Source organism: Vulpes vulpes, chromosome 14, assembly GCF_048418805.1.
Source record: "Vulpes vulpes isolate BD-2025 chromosome 14, VulVul3, whole genome shotgun sequence".
Classification (NCBI taxonomy): Eukaryota; Metazoa; Chordata; class Mammalia; order Carnivora; family Canidae; genus Vulpes; species Vulpes vulpes.
This window is the reverse complement of record NC_132793.1, coordinates 17,394,370-17,412,465: the sequence shown is the minus strand read 5'-3', so window position 1 is coordinate 17,412,465 and position 18,096 is coordinate 17,394,370. Positions and strand designations below refer to the sequence as shown.

Here is an 18,096-nt window from a genome sequence, read left to right as displayed (position 1 = left end):
TCCACTTGACGGAACATTATCATGAAAGCAATGTACCAACATGGAAAACGCTTATGGTATAAAGATAAGTGAAAACATTAAGCTGCAAAAATCACTGTGGGTATTTATGTAAAATATGTATGTATGCAGGCCAGAATTGCATAGGTATTCTCAAAAAAATGTAAATTGTAAAATGGGATCTGAGATAATTCTGTGTTGATGTTGCCTAGTGGTGGAGGGGCCCTGCCGGGGATGGGTGAAATCTCAGGCCTCCGTGGCTTTGTACTAGTCCGTCCTTCTTTCCTTCCTTCCTTCCTTCCTTCCTTCCTTCCTTCCTTCCTTCCTTCCTTCCTTCCTTCTCAGACATTTCATGAGAACCTGTGCTGTGCCCTGGACTGCCAAAAGAAATATTCCTGAAAAGAAGAAATTACATTTTTATAAACCAATTTGTATGAGAAAAAAATGTACTATTTAATGCAATTGTGTGGTAAATTATTTGGTGAATCACTTAGCGTTCCCACTGGTCTAGTCTAATTAGTATGGTTTTTACATTTTAGGAAGTTCATGGATTCGGTTTCTTCACAGGACTACAATGCTAACACGCTAGGGATTGCATTGTCCTAATTGCTCCAATACCACGAGGTGACAGCAGGCTCTGCCCTTTTTTTGCTCTCAGGAAAATTAGGAATCCATTGGGTGGGGGGGACCCAGAATGTATTTCTTCCTTTCCCCTCTTTATGATGAGAGATACCTGAAATCTTGGTGGCGATCCTAGTGGTGACGGGGGGCCCGAAGCCCTTTGCTGTGCTGGCCTTGATGGTGAATGAATAGGTCGTTCCCGGGTACAGACCCACAAAGAGGTGGTGGGTTTCATTCCGGAGCTTGAACACTTTCCCCCGCTGGCTGGAGAGGTCGGCACTCGGGTCCAGTGAGCCAACAGCCTTATAGTTGATCTGTATAACAAGCCAGCAAACAGACAAATGAATACCTCCCTCAGGGAGCTAGGTGGAGCTCGTCCAGGGGCCCATCAGGAGAGGAAGGCACCAGGGCTTGAAAAGCAAGTTCTGCTGTGACAGTCCACCTTACAGATTATCCCAGCCCCCAATTCTCCCCTGCAGATACACAGGAGCACGGCTGCCTAACAGAAACAGAATGTGAGATACACACGTGTGTTTCAATCTCCTAATGCTCACAAGAAAAGGAAGTAAAAAAGAAAGTAAAATTCATTTTAATATTTCATTGACTACAATATATGCAGAGTATTATCATTTCAACCTATAATAAACATAAAAATGTAATGCAGTATTTTATATTGTTTATTCATCTTAAATCTTAGAAATCTAGTATATAGTTTGTCCTTATGGCTCATCTCCATTGGACTGGCCACATTTCAAAAGCTCAGTAGCCCCATGTGGCCAGTATCTGCCACACTGGACCGCACTGCGGTAAAGCAGTGTTTCCATGCGGCATCCTGTAAGAATGGTTGGGAAGGTTAGTTAAAAAGGCAGGTCCCATGTCCCTTACTCCACGTGGCACCCTCTGATGCTTTCTCATTCATTACTTTGTTCCTCTTCCCCAAACCTTGGGACATTAGGATATTTATTCTCATTTTAATGTTGGAGAAACTGAGGCTCAACTGGAAGTAACTTACATTAAATCAGCACTCTCCAGACCCTCTATGGTGAAGGCCCAGTTTTGTGTTTCTCAGTCTAATGCTAAACCATAATAATCTGCAGACCACATCACATGTGATTCACCACATGAGTCTGGTAGTAGCCAAACTGGTCCGCGCTGTGCAACGAGACCCATCCCCTCATCACACACTTGAGTGTTGCAGCAGTGTCAAGGTACGAGGAGTGTTTCTAAGTGTTCCCTCTCAATTTCTGCACTTGCTCTGCTGTGAAAGTAACAAAACAGTTGGCATCCCAGCACCAGCCCCCATAGATCACATTTTGAGTGCCATATTCCTAAATCCTATAGTTGTTAAAGTGACAAACACAGGACTGTGTGTTTCATCTAGTTAGTTCTACTAAAAATGTTCTATTAGAGTATAACACACATACATACAGAAGACTACAGTTCAATGAAGTTTTACTCACTGGACACAGGCATATAACCCAGCACCCAGTCAAGAGAGAGAATGTTCCTAGAACCAAGACTTAGTCTGCATGGCCCCTTCCGATCGAACCCCGGCACCTGTCAGCAAGGATAACCTCTATCTTGACTTCCAATAGCATGGACTCATTTTGTCTGGTTTTGTACCTTATATGCATGGAACCATACAGGAGATACTCTTGAGTGTCTGGCTTCTTTCACTCCTCATTATGTTTGTGAGATTCATGCAGGCTGTCAAGTGTAGCTCTAGATCTAGCATTCTTATGGTTATGCAGCATTCTCCCACCGACAGAGCGGTAGCTCCGATGAGTAAATCCAGGTTTGCTGGTTCTAAAAGCTGTGCTCCTTATTCCGTGAGGAGCTGCCGGGCCTGGAGACAACATGTCATTAACTGAAGAATGCATTCATCCACTTACTCCTTCACTTCTTGGCTCCTTCACAAATGGTTCCCGTGTCGGCCTGTATTCTGGGACCTGTACCGCGTACAGCCCAGATGAATACAGGCTTGGCCCTGTGCTCAGGTGCCTTCCATTTTAGAATAAAATAAGGCAACCACACAGGCACCTTACATCATCTTGTCTTCCATCAAGAACATCTCCTACTTGACAGGATGACCAAACCCAGGCAGAATCAGGAACACACCAGCTCTACATCAAAAATAAGCAGTTCGCTATTTCTGGCAAGGGCACCAGAGGTTTTAGAGAACGAGGTAACTTCTCTCTCCTCTGTCAAGCAGGAGCGGTATAGCAATTGATGTCACATGCTGAGGAGAGAGGCCAGACTCCCTGGAGCGGAGCAAGCCCTGGCGGAGAAACACACTCGCTGAAGATTTGGGCACTTTGCAAGCAGAGCCTAGGCAGGGGCGCCTGTGTTGTGGATCCTTGGTGAACCTGTCCCTAGCCTTCCCTCTGGTCACCTTGGCCTCCTCCACGCTTCTCACAGAGAAGCACTGCAAACACCTGTCTGGGTGTGTGTGGACACGTGTGCGTGGGGGGCTGTTCCCAGGGGAGAGCGCTCGCAGGAAACTCTGGGGGTAATTAGCACCTCCAGCCACTGTACTGATGATAGAGGATGCCTACATTCCCTGGGCTCCTCCCATGTGATGCTCCCCACCCCCCCCAAGCATCCCAGGGGACTTCCTGGAGGGATTTCACTCCCGTTCACCTCCAAAGGTAGCTGGCTGGAAAACACATCCTGCACCAGACACCTTCTTTCCCTTCCCCTCTCCCCCTTCTCAGTAACCTGCTTGTATTTGAATCTGGGTCTTGGGGTCCCCAAACAAAGACAGTGTGCTCATGGAAGTATCTCAGATGTGAGCTGACATCTGAGGATAACAGAGTCAGAGCAGACGTGAGAGCATTCTAGGTTCCAGGCAGAGGGAACTGCCTGGGCAAAGGCCGGGGGTATGAACAGGCTTGGGAGGCTTGGGCCCAGTGTGACCAGAGGGGTGGTGGCTAACGGGATTGCTGAGCCCCCAGAGTGCAGCTGGATTCCAGTTTCCCAGTGGCACAAGAGCTGAGACATCCAGAGAGCTCTGCTGGGTGGCAGCCAACCCCAGTCCACCAGGTGCTTGTGCATCCTTTTGAAATTCCACCCCCATCCCCCTGCCTGGGCTGGTGGCAACCACACTGATATACAGACACTAGGAGGTAAAACTCATGCCTTATTTACTAGCCAATTCCTTTTCTGCGCTCCAAATTCAATCCAAAAGCGACTCAATTTCCACCGAGCTGTCAATATAATATACCGTGCTCCCCTGCTCTCCTAACCTTTCCTGGTATTACAGGATCCTCACTTACTTGTAATGAAACACTATGAATAAATCAATGTATGTTAATATAGCGTGTCTTCAATTTTTTATGAAGGGCTTCACCAAATCTAATTCCCACTGCTTTGTCAGAAACAGTCTTTGAAAAATTTAACTTGCAAGTTTTACGAAGTTGGTGGGGGACTGGGCTGGGGAGGGAAAGCCAGAAGGTGAGAAAAATGGAATGGGATGGAGCTGTGGCCATAAAATGCATAATGCAATGTGAATCTGTGGAAGTGGAGGAAGAGCAAGATTTGTTAGAATAGCAAACATAAAATAAAGAGTTAGTGGGGGAAAGGTGCTGTGCTGCCTGTCAACCCGGGTCTCTTTTGATCATCGTCAGTGAGATTCCCAGCCAGAAGCCAGAGTGAGCACTTCATAAGGAGAAGCAAGTCACACCATACCTTAGAATAAAAAAAGCAGTGGTTTCCCATTGCTTTTGGGATTAAGAGCACACTCTTACTCTGTGGTTTTTCAGCTGTCTGTATGAGCTGGTCTCCTGTGACCTTCCTCTTATATTCATTCCAAGGCTCTATTTCAGTGTCTAAAAAGAGCTATGGGTCACAGGGCCTTTGCACCAACTAGGAAACATGTTTTTCCCTTCCCAGGCCTTCCTTTCACCTAATTAATGACTCCTCATCTTTAGATCTCACTTAAAATGACACTTTAACAAGTGGATGGTTACCAAAGGAGAGGCGGGTGTGGGATGGGTGAGACAGGTGAAGGGGATTAAGAGGACACTGCATCCCATGTACTCCTGACTTTCTCCAAATGGCTTCCAGCCCATACTCTGGAGGTCTCAACCCAGTAGAGCCTTAAAAGACTACCAACATGGTTAGTTCATTTTAAAAAATTGTTAATTTTATTTTCTCTTTAACTCAAAACAAATGGTTAAAATGTTTTCTCCTCTTTTGGGCCCACTGTAAAAGTGTTTACAGGCATGGCCTTTGCCCTCTCGGTGACCTCCGAGGTAAACACACAAGAAGAGACCTATTCAAGGCATTTGTGTTGTCTCTTTGGTTTCCTGAAAATTAAAAAATCAAATGCAAGCACGTTCCTCCTGAACAGCGCGGATGCACAGATGGCTGAAACGCACATGCCAGTGACTTCCTGGCCACGGGGCCCTTGTTTTTCCTAGAGAGCAGAGGACTATAACAACAGCAGGAAAATGATTATGACTGACACATGTACTGCTGCTCCTGGTGTTTCTAACCCAGTGCCTGACTTTGGGGACAAACAGAAGCATTGATGGATATTGCAGGGAATCAGGTTCTTGAGGAACACAGATATGGGAGTGACCGGTTCTGCCAGAAAAGAGTCAGGCAGCCTCCTGCAAGAAGCTGCTGGAGTGTTGGGCTGGGGCCATCGTCCTCCAGACTCCAGCCCAGACTCCAGAGCACAGAAAGCCCATGAAGACCTTGTAAAGAGTAGCAATGCCTGCACCCTACTCCGAACCCCCTGCATCAAATGCTCTGGATGCAAAGAGCTTGGCCTGGGTACAGTTTGCTTTTAGTTTCTCTAGGAGATTTGATTGGGTAGCCAGGGCTGACAGTGGTAGAGTGGGACCCTTCACCATGAAGGGGATTAAGCAGGAGAATTTCAAAATGTGGCCTGTGCCAAGGAAAGGTGTCCTCAGAGGGCAGGCTGGAAGGAAGGGGACTCACCATGGGAGCACCACAGTGTTAAAGGCTGCAGGCAGGAATTGTGGGTGAATGGTGAGGTCGGTGGACTGCACTGAGGACGAATGAAATGTCTGCACAGCTTTGTCTCCCCCCAAAGTTACTAGCTACTGCTTGTGGCTTCACCAGCAGAACACAAATTCTTTGGCACCGCTCCCCACCAGGGGTGAAGAGCCTAATTCCTCTCTCCTTGAGTGTGGGCTGGACTTTGTGCCTCACTTTATATAGACCTACTGTGGAAGGGGGAATATGGTAAAGTGGAGGGACCTGGCTGACACCACATAACCAAGTGATCAAGGTCAACACTGCTAATGATCAGTCATATTGAGCTCAAGGGACCCTCGTATGATGTGATGAGAGGGGTATCTACCCTCTGGTCTTTTTCCCCAGAATTTCAGCCCACCAATTAAAAAACAACAACAACAACAAAAACAACAACATCAGGGGCACCTGGGTGGCTCAGTTGGCTAAGCATCTGCCTTCAACTCAGGTCCTGATCTCAGGGTCCCGGGATGGAGCCCCAAGTTAGGTTCCTGGCTCAGCAGGAATCTGCTTCTCCCTCTCCCTCTGCCCCTCTCCCTGCTCATGTGCTCCCTCACTGTTCTTCTCTCTCTCAAGTAAATAAATAAAACCTTATAAAAAAAATACACATCAGACCAACGCAGACTCCATGCCGATCAGCACTCTTAAAAAACATCAAGGTCATAAAGAAAAGGCAAGACCGAGACACTGTCACAGAGCAGAGGAGGAGGAGACAGGACATCCAAATGCTCCACAGGAACCAAGAAGGGAGAAAAGGATACCTGTGGAAAAACTCAGGAAATGTGAGAAAAATGTCTGAGGTCTGGTCAGTAGTAAGGCACTGACCTGAATTCTTAGTTTGGATAAATATACCATGGCGACGTGAGACGTTAACATTCAGGGAAGCTGTGTGAAGGGTACAGAACTCTGTACTATTTTTGCAACTTCTCTGTAAGTTTAGAATTATTTCAAAATAAAATGTTGGTGCAAAAACAACAAAAAGTGGCATGCTGGGTTTTGGTACCTGTGAGGTCTTTGTGGCTGCAGAGGAGAATCCATGACAAGTATTCATGGAGCTCTTGCCTTGGTCCTGTGCTAAGCACCGGGGAGCCTTCAGAAACATATAGTCTGGTCAGGGGGATAGACACGCTCACAGGAGTGAGTGGCAAAGGCCATTAGGACTACTACCTTCTCTGAAGGAAGAGAGGCTGGTTCTCAGAGCATGTAATAGAGGAGGCTTTGGGGGCCAGGAAGTCTTTCCCTGAGAGTATGAAGGAGGCGAGAGAGGGCTGGGAGACAAGGGGGAAGGGGGAGTGGAGGCTGCAGAGATGCTCCTGGGCAGGATGACTATTGGCCTATGGAAACTAGAAAGAGGCACCTCTCCAGGCAGATGCAGGTACCCTCCATCCCAGCCCCTGGTACATCAGTGAACTGAGGTTACCTCTGTGACAAGAAAAAGACCCTTCTTAATGTCCAGCCACAGTCCTCCTGACAGATACAGTCTAGTGCTGAGTGGATTTGAACCTCTTAGTGGTGTGTCTTTGTGCGGTGCACAAACTATACAACAGAACGTGACAGCCCTGCTTTGAGGTTGGTCATGGAAGGCTTTATGTGAATACTTGAGTGTTTAGATTTTATCTTGAGGGTAAGAGAGAGCCATTAAAGGAGAGGGGAGGCTATCAAAAGAAATGTAGGGTCAGGGCAGCCTGGGTAGCTCAGTGGTTTAGCGCTACCTTCAGCCCAGGGCCTGATCCTGGAGACCCGGGATGGAGTCCCACATTGGGCTCCCTGCATGGAGCCTACTTTTTCCTCGGCCTGTGTCTCTGCCTCTCTCTCTCTCATGAATAAATAAGTAAAATCTTAAAAAAAAAAAAAAAAAAAGAAATGCAGGGTCATACCCTAATCTAAGAACAGTGCTATTGAAATTGTGGTCTGTAGCCAAGATGGCATCAGGATCACCTAGGAGCTTGTTAGGGGTACAGATTCCTGGGCCTATCCCAGACCTACTGGGACCTACCTATCCTGGACCTACTGATCCAGATCTGGGGCCCAGGAATCTGTTTGAACAGGTTCTCCAGGTGATTCTCATGCATGCTGAATCTGAAGAGGAGCATTTTCTAGCAAGGGGAAGGAGGACTGAACTGACTGGGGGAACAGGGTCCTTTTGAAGGGTCTGGCTCTCATCCCGATGACAGGAATGTCCTGTCAGAAGGCCCAGTTTAGACTGGAAGCTGAGGGGGTGGAGAAGAGAGTGAATCCGAGAGCTCTTGAGTCCTGGCTGGTGAAGGATGAGATCCCCAGACATATGGGAGTAAGGAGCCAACACTTGGTGCCAGGCCTGAAGGCGGATGAGACTGCTCAGGCTGGACACAGATGGGAAGGTCTGTGAATGTCCGCTAGCCTGGGCCTTCAGATGCCGCTGACATTCAGGAAAGGGAAGAGTGGGGGGAAGGAAGCCCCTGGATTTCAGTCTTTGCAGAACCCACGCTGAAACCCGGAACAACCACTTTCCGAGCTGAGTGCCTAGGATATATTTTGTAACCTCTACCTGCCAAGGCGTTCTGCTAACGTTTGCCAGGGCCTGCCAGGCTTCTCTGGTTCCCCGGGTCAGAGGCCCAGATGGGAGTTTGGCTTGCCCTGCCAGCGCCTCTCGTGGGCTGCGCTCCTTCCCCAGAGCTGCCAGCGCAGGGGACGATGATGCCCACAGTGGCTGGGCATGGCAGGCCTGCCACCGCCCTGCAGGGAGTTGTTCTTGTCTTGTGTACACACCCTCAGTTACCACAGATCAAAGAGGTGTTGCGGAAGGGAAGCTGGCTTGTTTGCCCAACATGGCTTTTTACTGATTTCCAATCAATATCCCCTTCGCTGACTCTCGGCCTGGCTTCCTGGTGACTCCAGGATCAAACACCAGGAGGAAGCAAGCTCAGAATCCAGTTGGGCCAGGGTCATTGATATGCACCACCCAGCAACCCCAGCTGCAAAGCTGGCCAGTAGGTGGTAATAACAAGAACCAACATTGATTGAGTATTTACCTTGGCACCTCCCCTCCTTCCCTAAACCACCGCCTTGGCCTTCAGCTCCTGGACACACTTCAGGTGAGTGTGTTCCTATCAACACTTGTCTCTCCCTCACCAACCCCCCCCCCACTCCAAAGCACCACAACCCTCTAGTCCTTACCCCTGGGGCCACTCTCAGTGTCTTCCCCTCCCCTCCCCTGGTTTCCCCATATGAGAGGGACATTCTGACAGTTTCACTCTGTCAAACTGCTCTGAATTTCAAAGACGCACGCAGATTCCCAAAACAGAGCCACCACCAGCTCTGATGGCTCTAAATTCTTTCTTCCTAAACTGTCATAATGCAGCTTAATAATATGAAGCCTGAACCTCCTTTCAGCTTTTAATCTCATGCTGGGGTGCCCTGGGTGCTATGATTTTGTTATTTTCACAGAAACCTTCTTGCTTAATGAGTCTGTCTAGTGATATTCCCTATTGCTTGTAGTCTGCATTGCAATATTTCCTGGGTTTCTAAATGTAAGCTGCTTGCCTTCCAACTTCACACTCAGCTGATTTCTGTTCTGCTGAGTTTAACCTGGTTAAGTTGCTAAATTGCGTGACCAATTCCTCTCCAGTTGGCTTTGGGCACGGAGACTTAAGAGAAGTCGCATAATCCCTTGACCCTGCTCCCTGGAACTTTGCAGTGCTGCCCATGGGCTTTCTGGCAGAGACAGCCAGAAAGGGGAAATCCTTCACTGAGGGCAAGGCCTGGATTCTATTTGTTTACTGCTGTAATTGCCAGCACCCAGCTTGGCGCAGAGCAGGAGTCAATGAGGTTTACTGAATAAATGAGGATTAAGGATGAAAATGTAACAAACTCAGAATGTGGGACAGCCAGGTTTAAACTGAAGTCATTCTGATGCCAAAGTCCAGCATTTTCCACCCTGCTCTGCACCTCACCCTTGACCCTCTCTACGTGTCTGCTATGTGACCAGGTGCCAGAGCGGGGAATGGCGATGGCTACCTGCAACAGTCAGATCACAAGGCTTTGTAGTGGGTCCATCTGGGCCTGCCACCCTATGGAGGGACTTGGCAAGCATCCCTGGCAGCTAGGTCCACACCTGTCTGGTATATGGTTGACACTAAATTAAATCATGTATTTAATAATTAATAAGGCCCAAGTTGGTGAAGCTCTGGTCCTCTTGGGGCTGAGTTTCCAAAACTGTATAAGTAGAAAGATCCTTCAGTGCTTTTCCTTTTTTTTTTTTTTTTTTTGGTGGTTTTTTACAAATGGCCACAAACCTGTGACACTCATCCCCCCAAAGGTTGAGCTTATGTCCCCTTCCTTGAATCTAGAAGGACTGTGATTGCTTTTGACAGACAGAACATGGAGGAAATGATGCTGTGTGACTTCTGAGACTGGGTCACAAGGCAGTACAGCTTCTGATCTGTCCACAGGGGGACACTCAAGTCTACAACGTGCAAGCTGCTGTGCCAGAAGCTGCCATGCTATGAGGAAGCATGGGGCACATGAAGAGGTCACATGAAGAGCTCAGAGCCTTAGGGCTCTGCTGTCCTCATGATGTGGGGCCAGTCTTGTTTCCAGGGGCTGGGACTCATCTGGTTGCAAACCCCTCTGACTCCAGGCTGGGAGTCATTGCTACCTGGGCACCAGTTTGGGAAGTGAGCAAGCCTCCAGATGCCCCCCACTTCTCTGTCCAGTCACTCTTAGTGATTAGACATTTGAGTCTTCTTGGTTAAGTCCCTAGACACCATGGGGCTGAGGCAAGCCATCTCTGCCAGGCCCTTTCGATTTCCTGACCCCTGGAATCTGTGAGCATAGTAAAGTTGTTGCTCTCTGCCACTGAATTCTGGCATGGTTTGTTAGACAGCAAGAGTAATGAGGACAGCATTAGTCCCTCAGACCGGAGAGTTTCTTGGGAGGATGGGTAACATTGTATCCACTTTTGTATCCCAAAAAAGAAACATAGTAGACGCCCAATAAATGCATGCCACCTTCCTAACCAAATGATCAAAGTTAGCAATTCCAGTAATGAGAAATATGGACATCAGGAGCCTCCCAGTAAGATGCTCTGAGACAGGCACATCCTTTGGGGGGTATTTTTGCCCAAAATGCTTGTCACATTGATCTGCTAATCTGGAATCATGGAACCACAGGTTGGAAGCCAGAGGCTCCACCCTCCACTTCCCACCTCCTTGTAGAAATTTATTACAATAATAATAACAATTATGAGTTCACTTGTATTGCCATTTGGCGTTTGCCAGGAGCCATGCTAAGCACTTTCCACACATTACTCACTTAATCATCATGTGTTTAGAAGACTAGTGCCATTATTATTCCCATTTTAGAGATGAGAAAACTGAGACATACAAAGACTAAGTAGCTTTCCAGGCTTCTCAGGGTTCCTGAGGAGCAGAGCAGGCCTGCAACCCAGGTGGTGTGAATGTTGACTCCACCTGCTTAGCCTCGGGGCTCTGCTGTCCTCATGAAGTGGGGCCAGTCTTGTTTCCAGGGGCTGGGACACTGGAGACACTGCTGTGGGAACCTGTTTGCTGCAGGACTAGCTGGAGTGAGAGGACATGCCTGGAATTTGGAGGTACATGGGAAGCTCCAGGTTAGAGAGTTGAGTATACAGAAGCCAAAGTTCAGGAGGATTGGGGTGGAAGTGAATTTGGAGAGCGGGGAACGATGGAGGGCCTGCCTCCAGATGGCACTTCCTGAGCACCCCAGATGGTCTCTCCTTCTGACCTGGAGCTTCCTGCCTCCCCTTCAGAAGGCAGAGGCAGGAGGTAGATTCCAGAGGACTTTCTTAGGAGAACTTCACTGATCACATAATAACATATTCTGGGGCAGCAGGGGGCTGAAAGCTCAAGCTTCACTCTATTGCATTTTTCTCTCATTCAGTATTTTCCTCATGAAATTAAAATAGAATTGATTTTACACCCCCCCCCCCCAAATTAGGCATTAAGAAAGGAATAAAAGGGTGGGCATACTGGAGAGCTGAACATCAATTCAGTCCAGCAGAGCATATATGTATAATGTTTTATGAGCCCCTACTAACAGGGGAAGGTTTTGTGAAAGTCTATTGTGTGTGTGTGTGTGTGTGGGGGCTGTTCTATCTCCTTCTCACAAGAAATGCAAGCTTTTGTTTTCCTCCCTTCTTGGTTAAAATGGTCACTTATTCTAATACTTTCTTTTGCTGGTCTCGGGTTAGAAGCTGTCCCTTTTTCTAATCTTGCCCATGTGGTATTTCCCCAGAAGCAGACACACAGCAGGTGGCAATGCTATTTGCGGAACTGTCATTTCTGGTGAACTGGGTTATCAGGGAGCCCACACCCTCCTATCTGCAGTGACCCCAGGCCCTCAGCTGGGTCCAGAATGGAACCTCACAGCTGGAGGGAGTTTTATCATTTACAAAGCACTCAGTAGAAACGGAGGCTCAGAGAGGTTAAGGGGCATGCCTAAGGTCACACAGTAAATGGATCTTCTCCGAGGAGACAGCTGTGGGGTAACAGGACAGCCTGGGAGGGAGTCAGAAAACTCAGGTACCAATCCGGACACTTCCTCTGAGCAGATGGTTGTCTGCAGCAGCACTGCCCACTAGAAAAAGAATGTGAGCCACATTTTTGTAGTTTTATATTTTCTAGGAGTCATGTTAAAAAAAAATAAAAGAAACTGGTGAAATTAATTTTAATAATAACCCAATATATCCACAATGTTATTGTTTCAGCATATAATCCTCACAAAATGATTAATGAGACATTTTTGCATCCTGTTTTTCCTCCCAAGTGCTGGAAATCTGGTGTGAATTTGACACTTCCTACACATCTTGATCCGGACCAACCACTTTTCAAGTGCTCAATAGCCACATGTCACTACTGGTTAGATAGTGCTGGTCTAGACTAGAGTTTCTCAGCACTCTTTCCTTTGTCATCATCACCTCCTAAGAAGCCGATAGAGCCATTTTTCCCCTCAATCTCCCTCATAAAATTTTAATTCTACAGGTTTGCTGTATGGCTGCATATGGATGCTACACGTATCTGTACAGCTGTTTGTATACTTTATGCGTATTATGCATACACACGGAAGAGGAAGATTTTTTTTTTTTTTTGAGCATACACCTTCCTGCAAGAACCAATTTTCATCTCTTGTGGGTGATAACACTGTGTTAAGAATACATGGTCTAGAACAAACAGTAACAGCCCTGAGCTTTCGGTTCTTATCTGTGAAAATGAGGATTCATGAGTGGACAAAGCAGTTCTGAGGGAAAAGCATCTGGTAGTGCCAAGCATGGTACTCATGCTAATAACCGAGTGGAAATGGTGCTTCCAGCACATTTCCCTCCCATACTGCTGGTGGTGCCAGGAGTTAGGACCCCCCTCCTCGGCCTGCAAACCATTCCCGGGGTACGTGCTATCTGTCCATGGCCTCATTCTGCTGTCACGGGGAGAGACAAGCTCAGCAGAGAGTACCAAAACCTTGTGACCATGCTGCAATGCCTTCTCTGCTGGACGTGAAATGGATGCCAAATGGCCAGAGGACACCCCTGAGGGGCATCCCAGGTCTCCTGACACCCGGGCCAGGCTCTTTTTCCTCCTCTGGGTGCCCTCCGGCAGCTGCGTGGTACCAAGGTTTATCACCTCCACAGAGACACATGCCAGGTGTTTGAGCAGCTTCTCTTTCCATGGTCTCCTAGAATTGAGAGGTTGCTAACTGTGGGCTAACACGGTTGCTCCCCTTTGAAAAAGCCTGAGTCCTCTGTGGATAATGATATAGATTTGATGTCCCAGCTTCTCGTTGATCCTGGCACCTTCTTCCTTTCCCAACCCAATCCTTTGTAGAGGCCGGTGAGATCCATGTCTGCACCCTTGGTGCCCAAGGAGCTCTAACTTGTCATCGACAACTTAGCCATCTCTACCAGTTCCTCCTTCTGTCCCACCTAAGTGAGGTGCCCTTAGAGGCAATGCCAAAGTCACTGGGGAATCATCCAGAACACCTCTGGAGGCAGGGACTCAGTCGTTCTGCCTGCAGGCAATGCTGCAAGCACACAGGTGCTGGGGTCTGACAAGGCTGGCTGGCTTTCACATGCAGCACTGCCTACAAGTGAGCACGTGAGCATGTTGCTGCAAAGGCTGCGACTTGGTGTCCTGAGCTGGGGATGACAGAGTAAAACCCATGACGTGAAGAACAGTGACTGCCTGGTCTTCCAGAGCTGTGCCTCATTAGGCACCTGTTGTAGGGAGAAGCCAAGCTGCAGGCTGGAAAGGAAATGGACTGTGGGATTTTGCTTTCCTTTATTTATTTATTTATTTATTTATTTATTTATTTATTTATTTATTTATTTGCCTCATATTCAAGCATATCTTTTGGATTCTTATGTTTCTTTTTAGGTATAAACCCTCCCCTACCTTTTACTTGGGAGAGGGTTCAGGATAGAAAGACATGGAGTCTCATAAGTTTGGGATCTTTTAAAGACTCAAAGAGCATGAGGCTGAACTTTGAATTCTGAAAGACTGAAGCTAACTGTGTACATGTGACCCTGGGGGCCCACTGTTGGTTCTTGGCCATCGTGCCCGGTAGCTGGGGGACCCTCAACAAGACTCCATTTCATCATCAGGAGGGAAGGCTTGCTGTGGAGCTAGAGCATGCCCACACGTATAAGAATCCCTGGAAATGCCTAGAACTTAACAGGATAGCAAGTAGGTAAGTCAGACCTCAATTTGCAACATGAGAGGGTCTTTGAGGGTATTTTGGGTACATTCTAGATTTAGTCAAGTTTGAGTTAACAATTTTTTATGGAGCTAATGAAAATTGGCCATTATTTTAGGCAACTGAGATATGTCAGTGAACTGGTAAGAACACTTGTCCTCCTGGAGTTTACCTTCCACTTGCCACCAGGACAGTGAGAGGAGGGGAGAAAATTATACAAAATATAGCATGGCAGTTATTTAGTATGTGAGCAGACATAGGTGTCACAGAAAAGAGAGAAAAGAGAAACAGAGCAGAGTATGAGGTATAGGAGTGCTGGGGGAGACCCATACAGGCTCCCCAGGGAATGGGGCAGTGTGCGCCTCCTTGAGAAGGTGAGGTTTGAGTGAGGACTTCATGGAGGTGAGTTAGCTAAGTGGACTACCCAAGAGAAGAGCTTGAGGGCAGGCCCTGAGCTGGGGTCAGGTCTGGTTGATTTGACAAACAGCAAGGAGGTCGGTGTGTCAGGGGGCCAGTGAGCAAAGGAGGGAAGATGAGAGGTGGGGTGAGAGGGGGTGAATGGGGTCCCTGTAAGATTTAGGCTTCTGGTCTGGAGAGAACAGGGGCCCCTGCAAGTCATGAGTAGCATCGGACTGAGACACAGCCCCTGAGACAGATCTGGTGGTTAGGACTGGCTGAGAGGACCAAACTCTGTCCTACAAGGTGATTAATGACTGGCCAGGGATGTAGGGACCCTGGGTAGCTGGAAGGACAGGCTGGTGTAACTGGGCCCACCTCCATGCACTCAGAGTCCACAGGATGCTGCACAGCCTTTGGATGCTGTGTCCCTGGTCAGCTATCCACCGGTTTCCTTCCAGGGCCACTGCTGGGTGAGTCAGGGGTAAACAGGGAACATGGAACAGGCCCCAGGCAGGAAAAATGAACACAGATCAGGATGGTGAAGAAGTATCTAGAAAATGGCTGTTGCCTACCCAGCTTTGGCCCTCCCCAAGCTGGACTTCAGGAGCAGGTGATACGAGGAGGTCAAAGGCTCTCTGAAATAAGTGTTCTCTGAAATGGGGGCCCCAGAGCTTTGGCAGTGGGGCCTTCAGTATTAGTGTCCCATGAAGCCTGAGACCTTGAAACTCCTTGCTCTTTATAGGTAGAAGAATTAGGTTTGGGGCTTAGCAGAGCTTCAGATTCAAGGTATACTGCTGGGCTAATATTTAAAGAACACAGTCTCTTTCTGAGATTCATTCTGGAATTCCAACCTCCCATCAAGATGCAGGACTCACAAATCTCTCAAATGGGAAGAAGGCAACTCAGAGACTCTCCCCTCAGCGTGTATAAGGTGTGCAACTGGAAGGCACTGGGTGATTCATGTGGGAGGTGGAAAGAATCATTCCATTGATTCAGATGAAAGCTTCTTCATTGAAAAATATCAAAATTTGCATGAAAGACGTTTGCTAAAGTAATAGCAATTCAAATATTCTTTGAAGTGCTCTGAATATAAATTTAGAAACACTCCCATGGAGACATATCTGGACTGGCTTCTCCTCTTACCTCTATATTACTGGGTTTCCTGTCAGCCTTGGATGGGGTGATGGAGTGGCCACACCGCCTGGGGCTGACTAACCTACCATGGGGTTGGGAGGATGTCCTCTATTAGTTACTGTCTCTCTGGGTCTGGCTCTTTTCTTTAATGACAAGCAATCCCGGGGCCCAGATTTTGCCTCCAAAGAAAGAGTTCAGGAGCCATGAGAGTATTCCAACAACATACTGAATGCTCAGAGGAGGGGTATGCTATCTGCCTCTAAGCCTGGTACCCCTGGAGAGGTTTAATGGTATCCCCTGTCCTTTCAACCCTGAATCTGTGTATTGAGAACTAGATTCCCCATTCCCTAAACCCGAGTTGCCATTTCTAAGTCAATAGAGTCCATGGTGCCATGGATGCATCTGGCAACTTGCCTTCAATTGCTTGGAAGACAGAGACTGTGCTAAGCCAAAAGGGTGGGTTGGAGCTCAAAGGCCCGGGGTGGTGGGGGATAGAGTATTCCATTGCAGGCTGAAGACATACACTCTTTGAAGCAGATGGCATGGAAATCAATGACCAAGTCAAGAGTACAGTGTACAGAGATAAAGATGGGGCAGATGGGCCAAAGGAAGCATGAAGCAAGGACAATGGAGGAGAGAGACAGAGAGGGAGTCCTGGGTATTTGACTTTCTGATTACATGTCCATGACACCAGATCATTTCTCGTCCACTGGCCAGGATTGTCTGTAAAGCCAATTCAAGCTATTTCAAGAAATTTTTGTTTCTTAAAAGTATATTTCCCTGATGAGAACATCTCATCTCCATAATCACCTCATTTGGATCTTCAATCCATTCCTTGCTCTCTACTCAGCAGAGAGCCAAAAGTTACTGGCTCCCCTAGCTCCATAGTTACCTCCATGTTCCTTACTATGTCTGTGGTCCTTTTTACCACATCTCAAGTCCTGCACCCGCCCACCATGAGCCAGGGATTCACCCTCGCGCAAACTCTAAACAGCATTAATTCAGGTGGGCACTTGGTACTCCCCAAGGCTACAGTTTGTGCAGCAAGCAGAACTGGATGTCGAAGCCTTCATTTCATTGCCATGTCACTCCCTGGGGAAACAGCCCAGGAAGCAGCTGTGTGGGCTGATAAGGGCCTTTCTGCCTTGTAAGAATCCTCAGCACCAGCTCCAGATAAGGGACAGTGACAGGGTCTGGCACATCTGTCCCAAGGGTCAAATCTCCTTGGGCCACGTGTACATACGGGCACACCACCCCACCCTGCATGGCCATGTCCATGGGAGAGGGGTAGGCATTCCCTCAGGAGACAGACTGGGGTTTTCCGGCTATGCTCCCAACATAATACCAGTCCCTGGTCACTCCTCAGAACCAGGGAACAGCTGCTTGCACTGGTTAAGAACATGGGCTTTGCCACTGACTCGCTGTGACTCTTTGGACAAGTTGCTTAGCCTCCTGGTACCTCCATTTCCTCATCTGTTAAATGGAGGTAATGAAGTTCCTATCTCATAGATGTGAAGGAGGAAATGATGAGGATACTACTGGAAAAGCCTGTGGAACAGCTCCTGGGAAACAGTAAACCCTCAGTAAATGCATCTACCATTATTACTGCAAAAACACTGAAGTCCTTCAATGGTCTTAAGGTAAAACAACCATCCACACTATGGCCCATGGATCCTGCATGATCAGGCCATTGCTGTCACTTCCATGCCATCTCAGAGACCATGTATGTCCCCCTGATCTTACACTTGGACACACTAGCCATTTTCCTACACCTGGTACTGGTCCTGCATCCCCCACCTTATTCCCTCTGCACAGCAAACTCTTCCATTCCCTCTTTGCTTGGTTAACAACCCCTCTTCCTTTGGTTCTTTGGATTCTACCATCATCCTCTCACATGTTTACCTTCCCTGCCCAAGTTCAGCATGCCTTGATTGCCTCTGAAAGGGCCAGGACCACTGTACACAACTCTAGGGAGCATTGCTCACATTGTATCCATGAGGATGGTGCCCCTACAGTCATACAACCAGCAGCGCAGCAGGGCAGGGGGTTGGGCTAGAGATAAAAGTGGGCTGATGAGGATGTTAGGGGGGGGATCTGCACCATTGGATGGTGAAGGAATAAGGACATCAAAAAGACACCACCATTTGCCAGTAGTTTCTTTGTGACTCAGGGTTCTGAGCACTGAGGACTCAGTCTTATGTCTCATGTGGCTTTTCTCCTCTAGTCTCTACCACTTTT

General features: G+C 47.8%; 1 protein-coding gene across 23 annotated transcripts in view; it reads right to left on the bottom strand.

Annotated features, from left to right (window-relative positions):
- Positions 1–18,096, bottom strand: part of PTPRT (protein tyrosine phosphatase receptor type T) — a 1,025,198-nt gene that overhangs the window by 284,970 nt on the left and 722,132 nt on the right. For all 23 annotated transcript variants that reach the window (XM_072735832.1, XM_072735811.1, XM_072735820.1 and 20 more), the window contains exon 10: positions 731–932. In XM_072735832.1, coding sequence (XP_072591933.1) covers positions 731–932 — 202 coding nt within the window. The remainder of the gene's footprint in view (positions 1–730; positions 933–18,096) is intronic.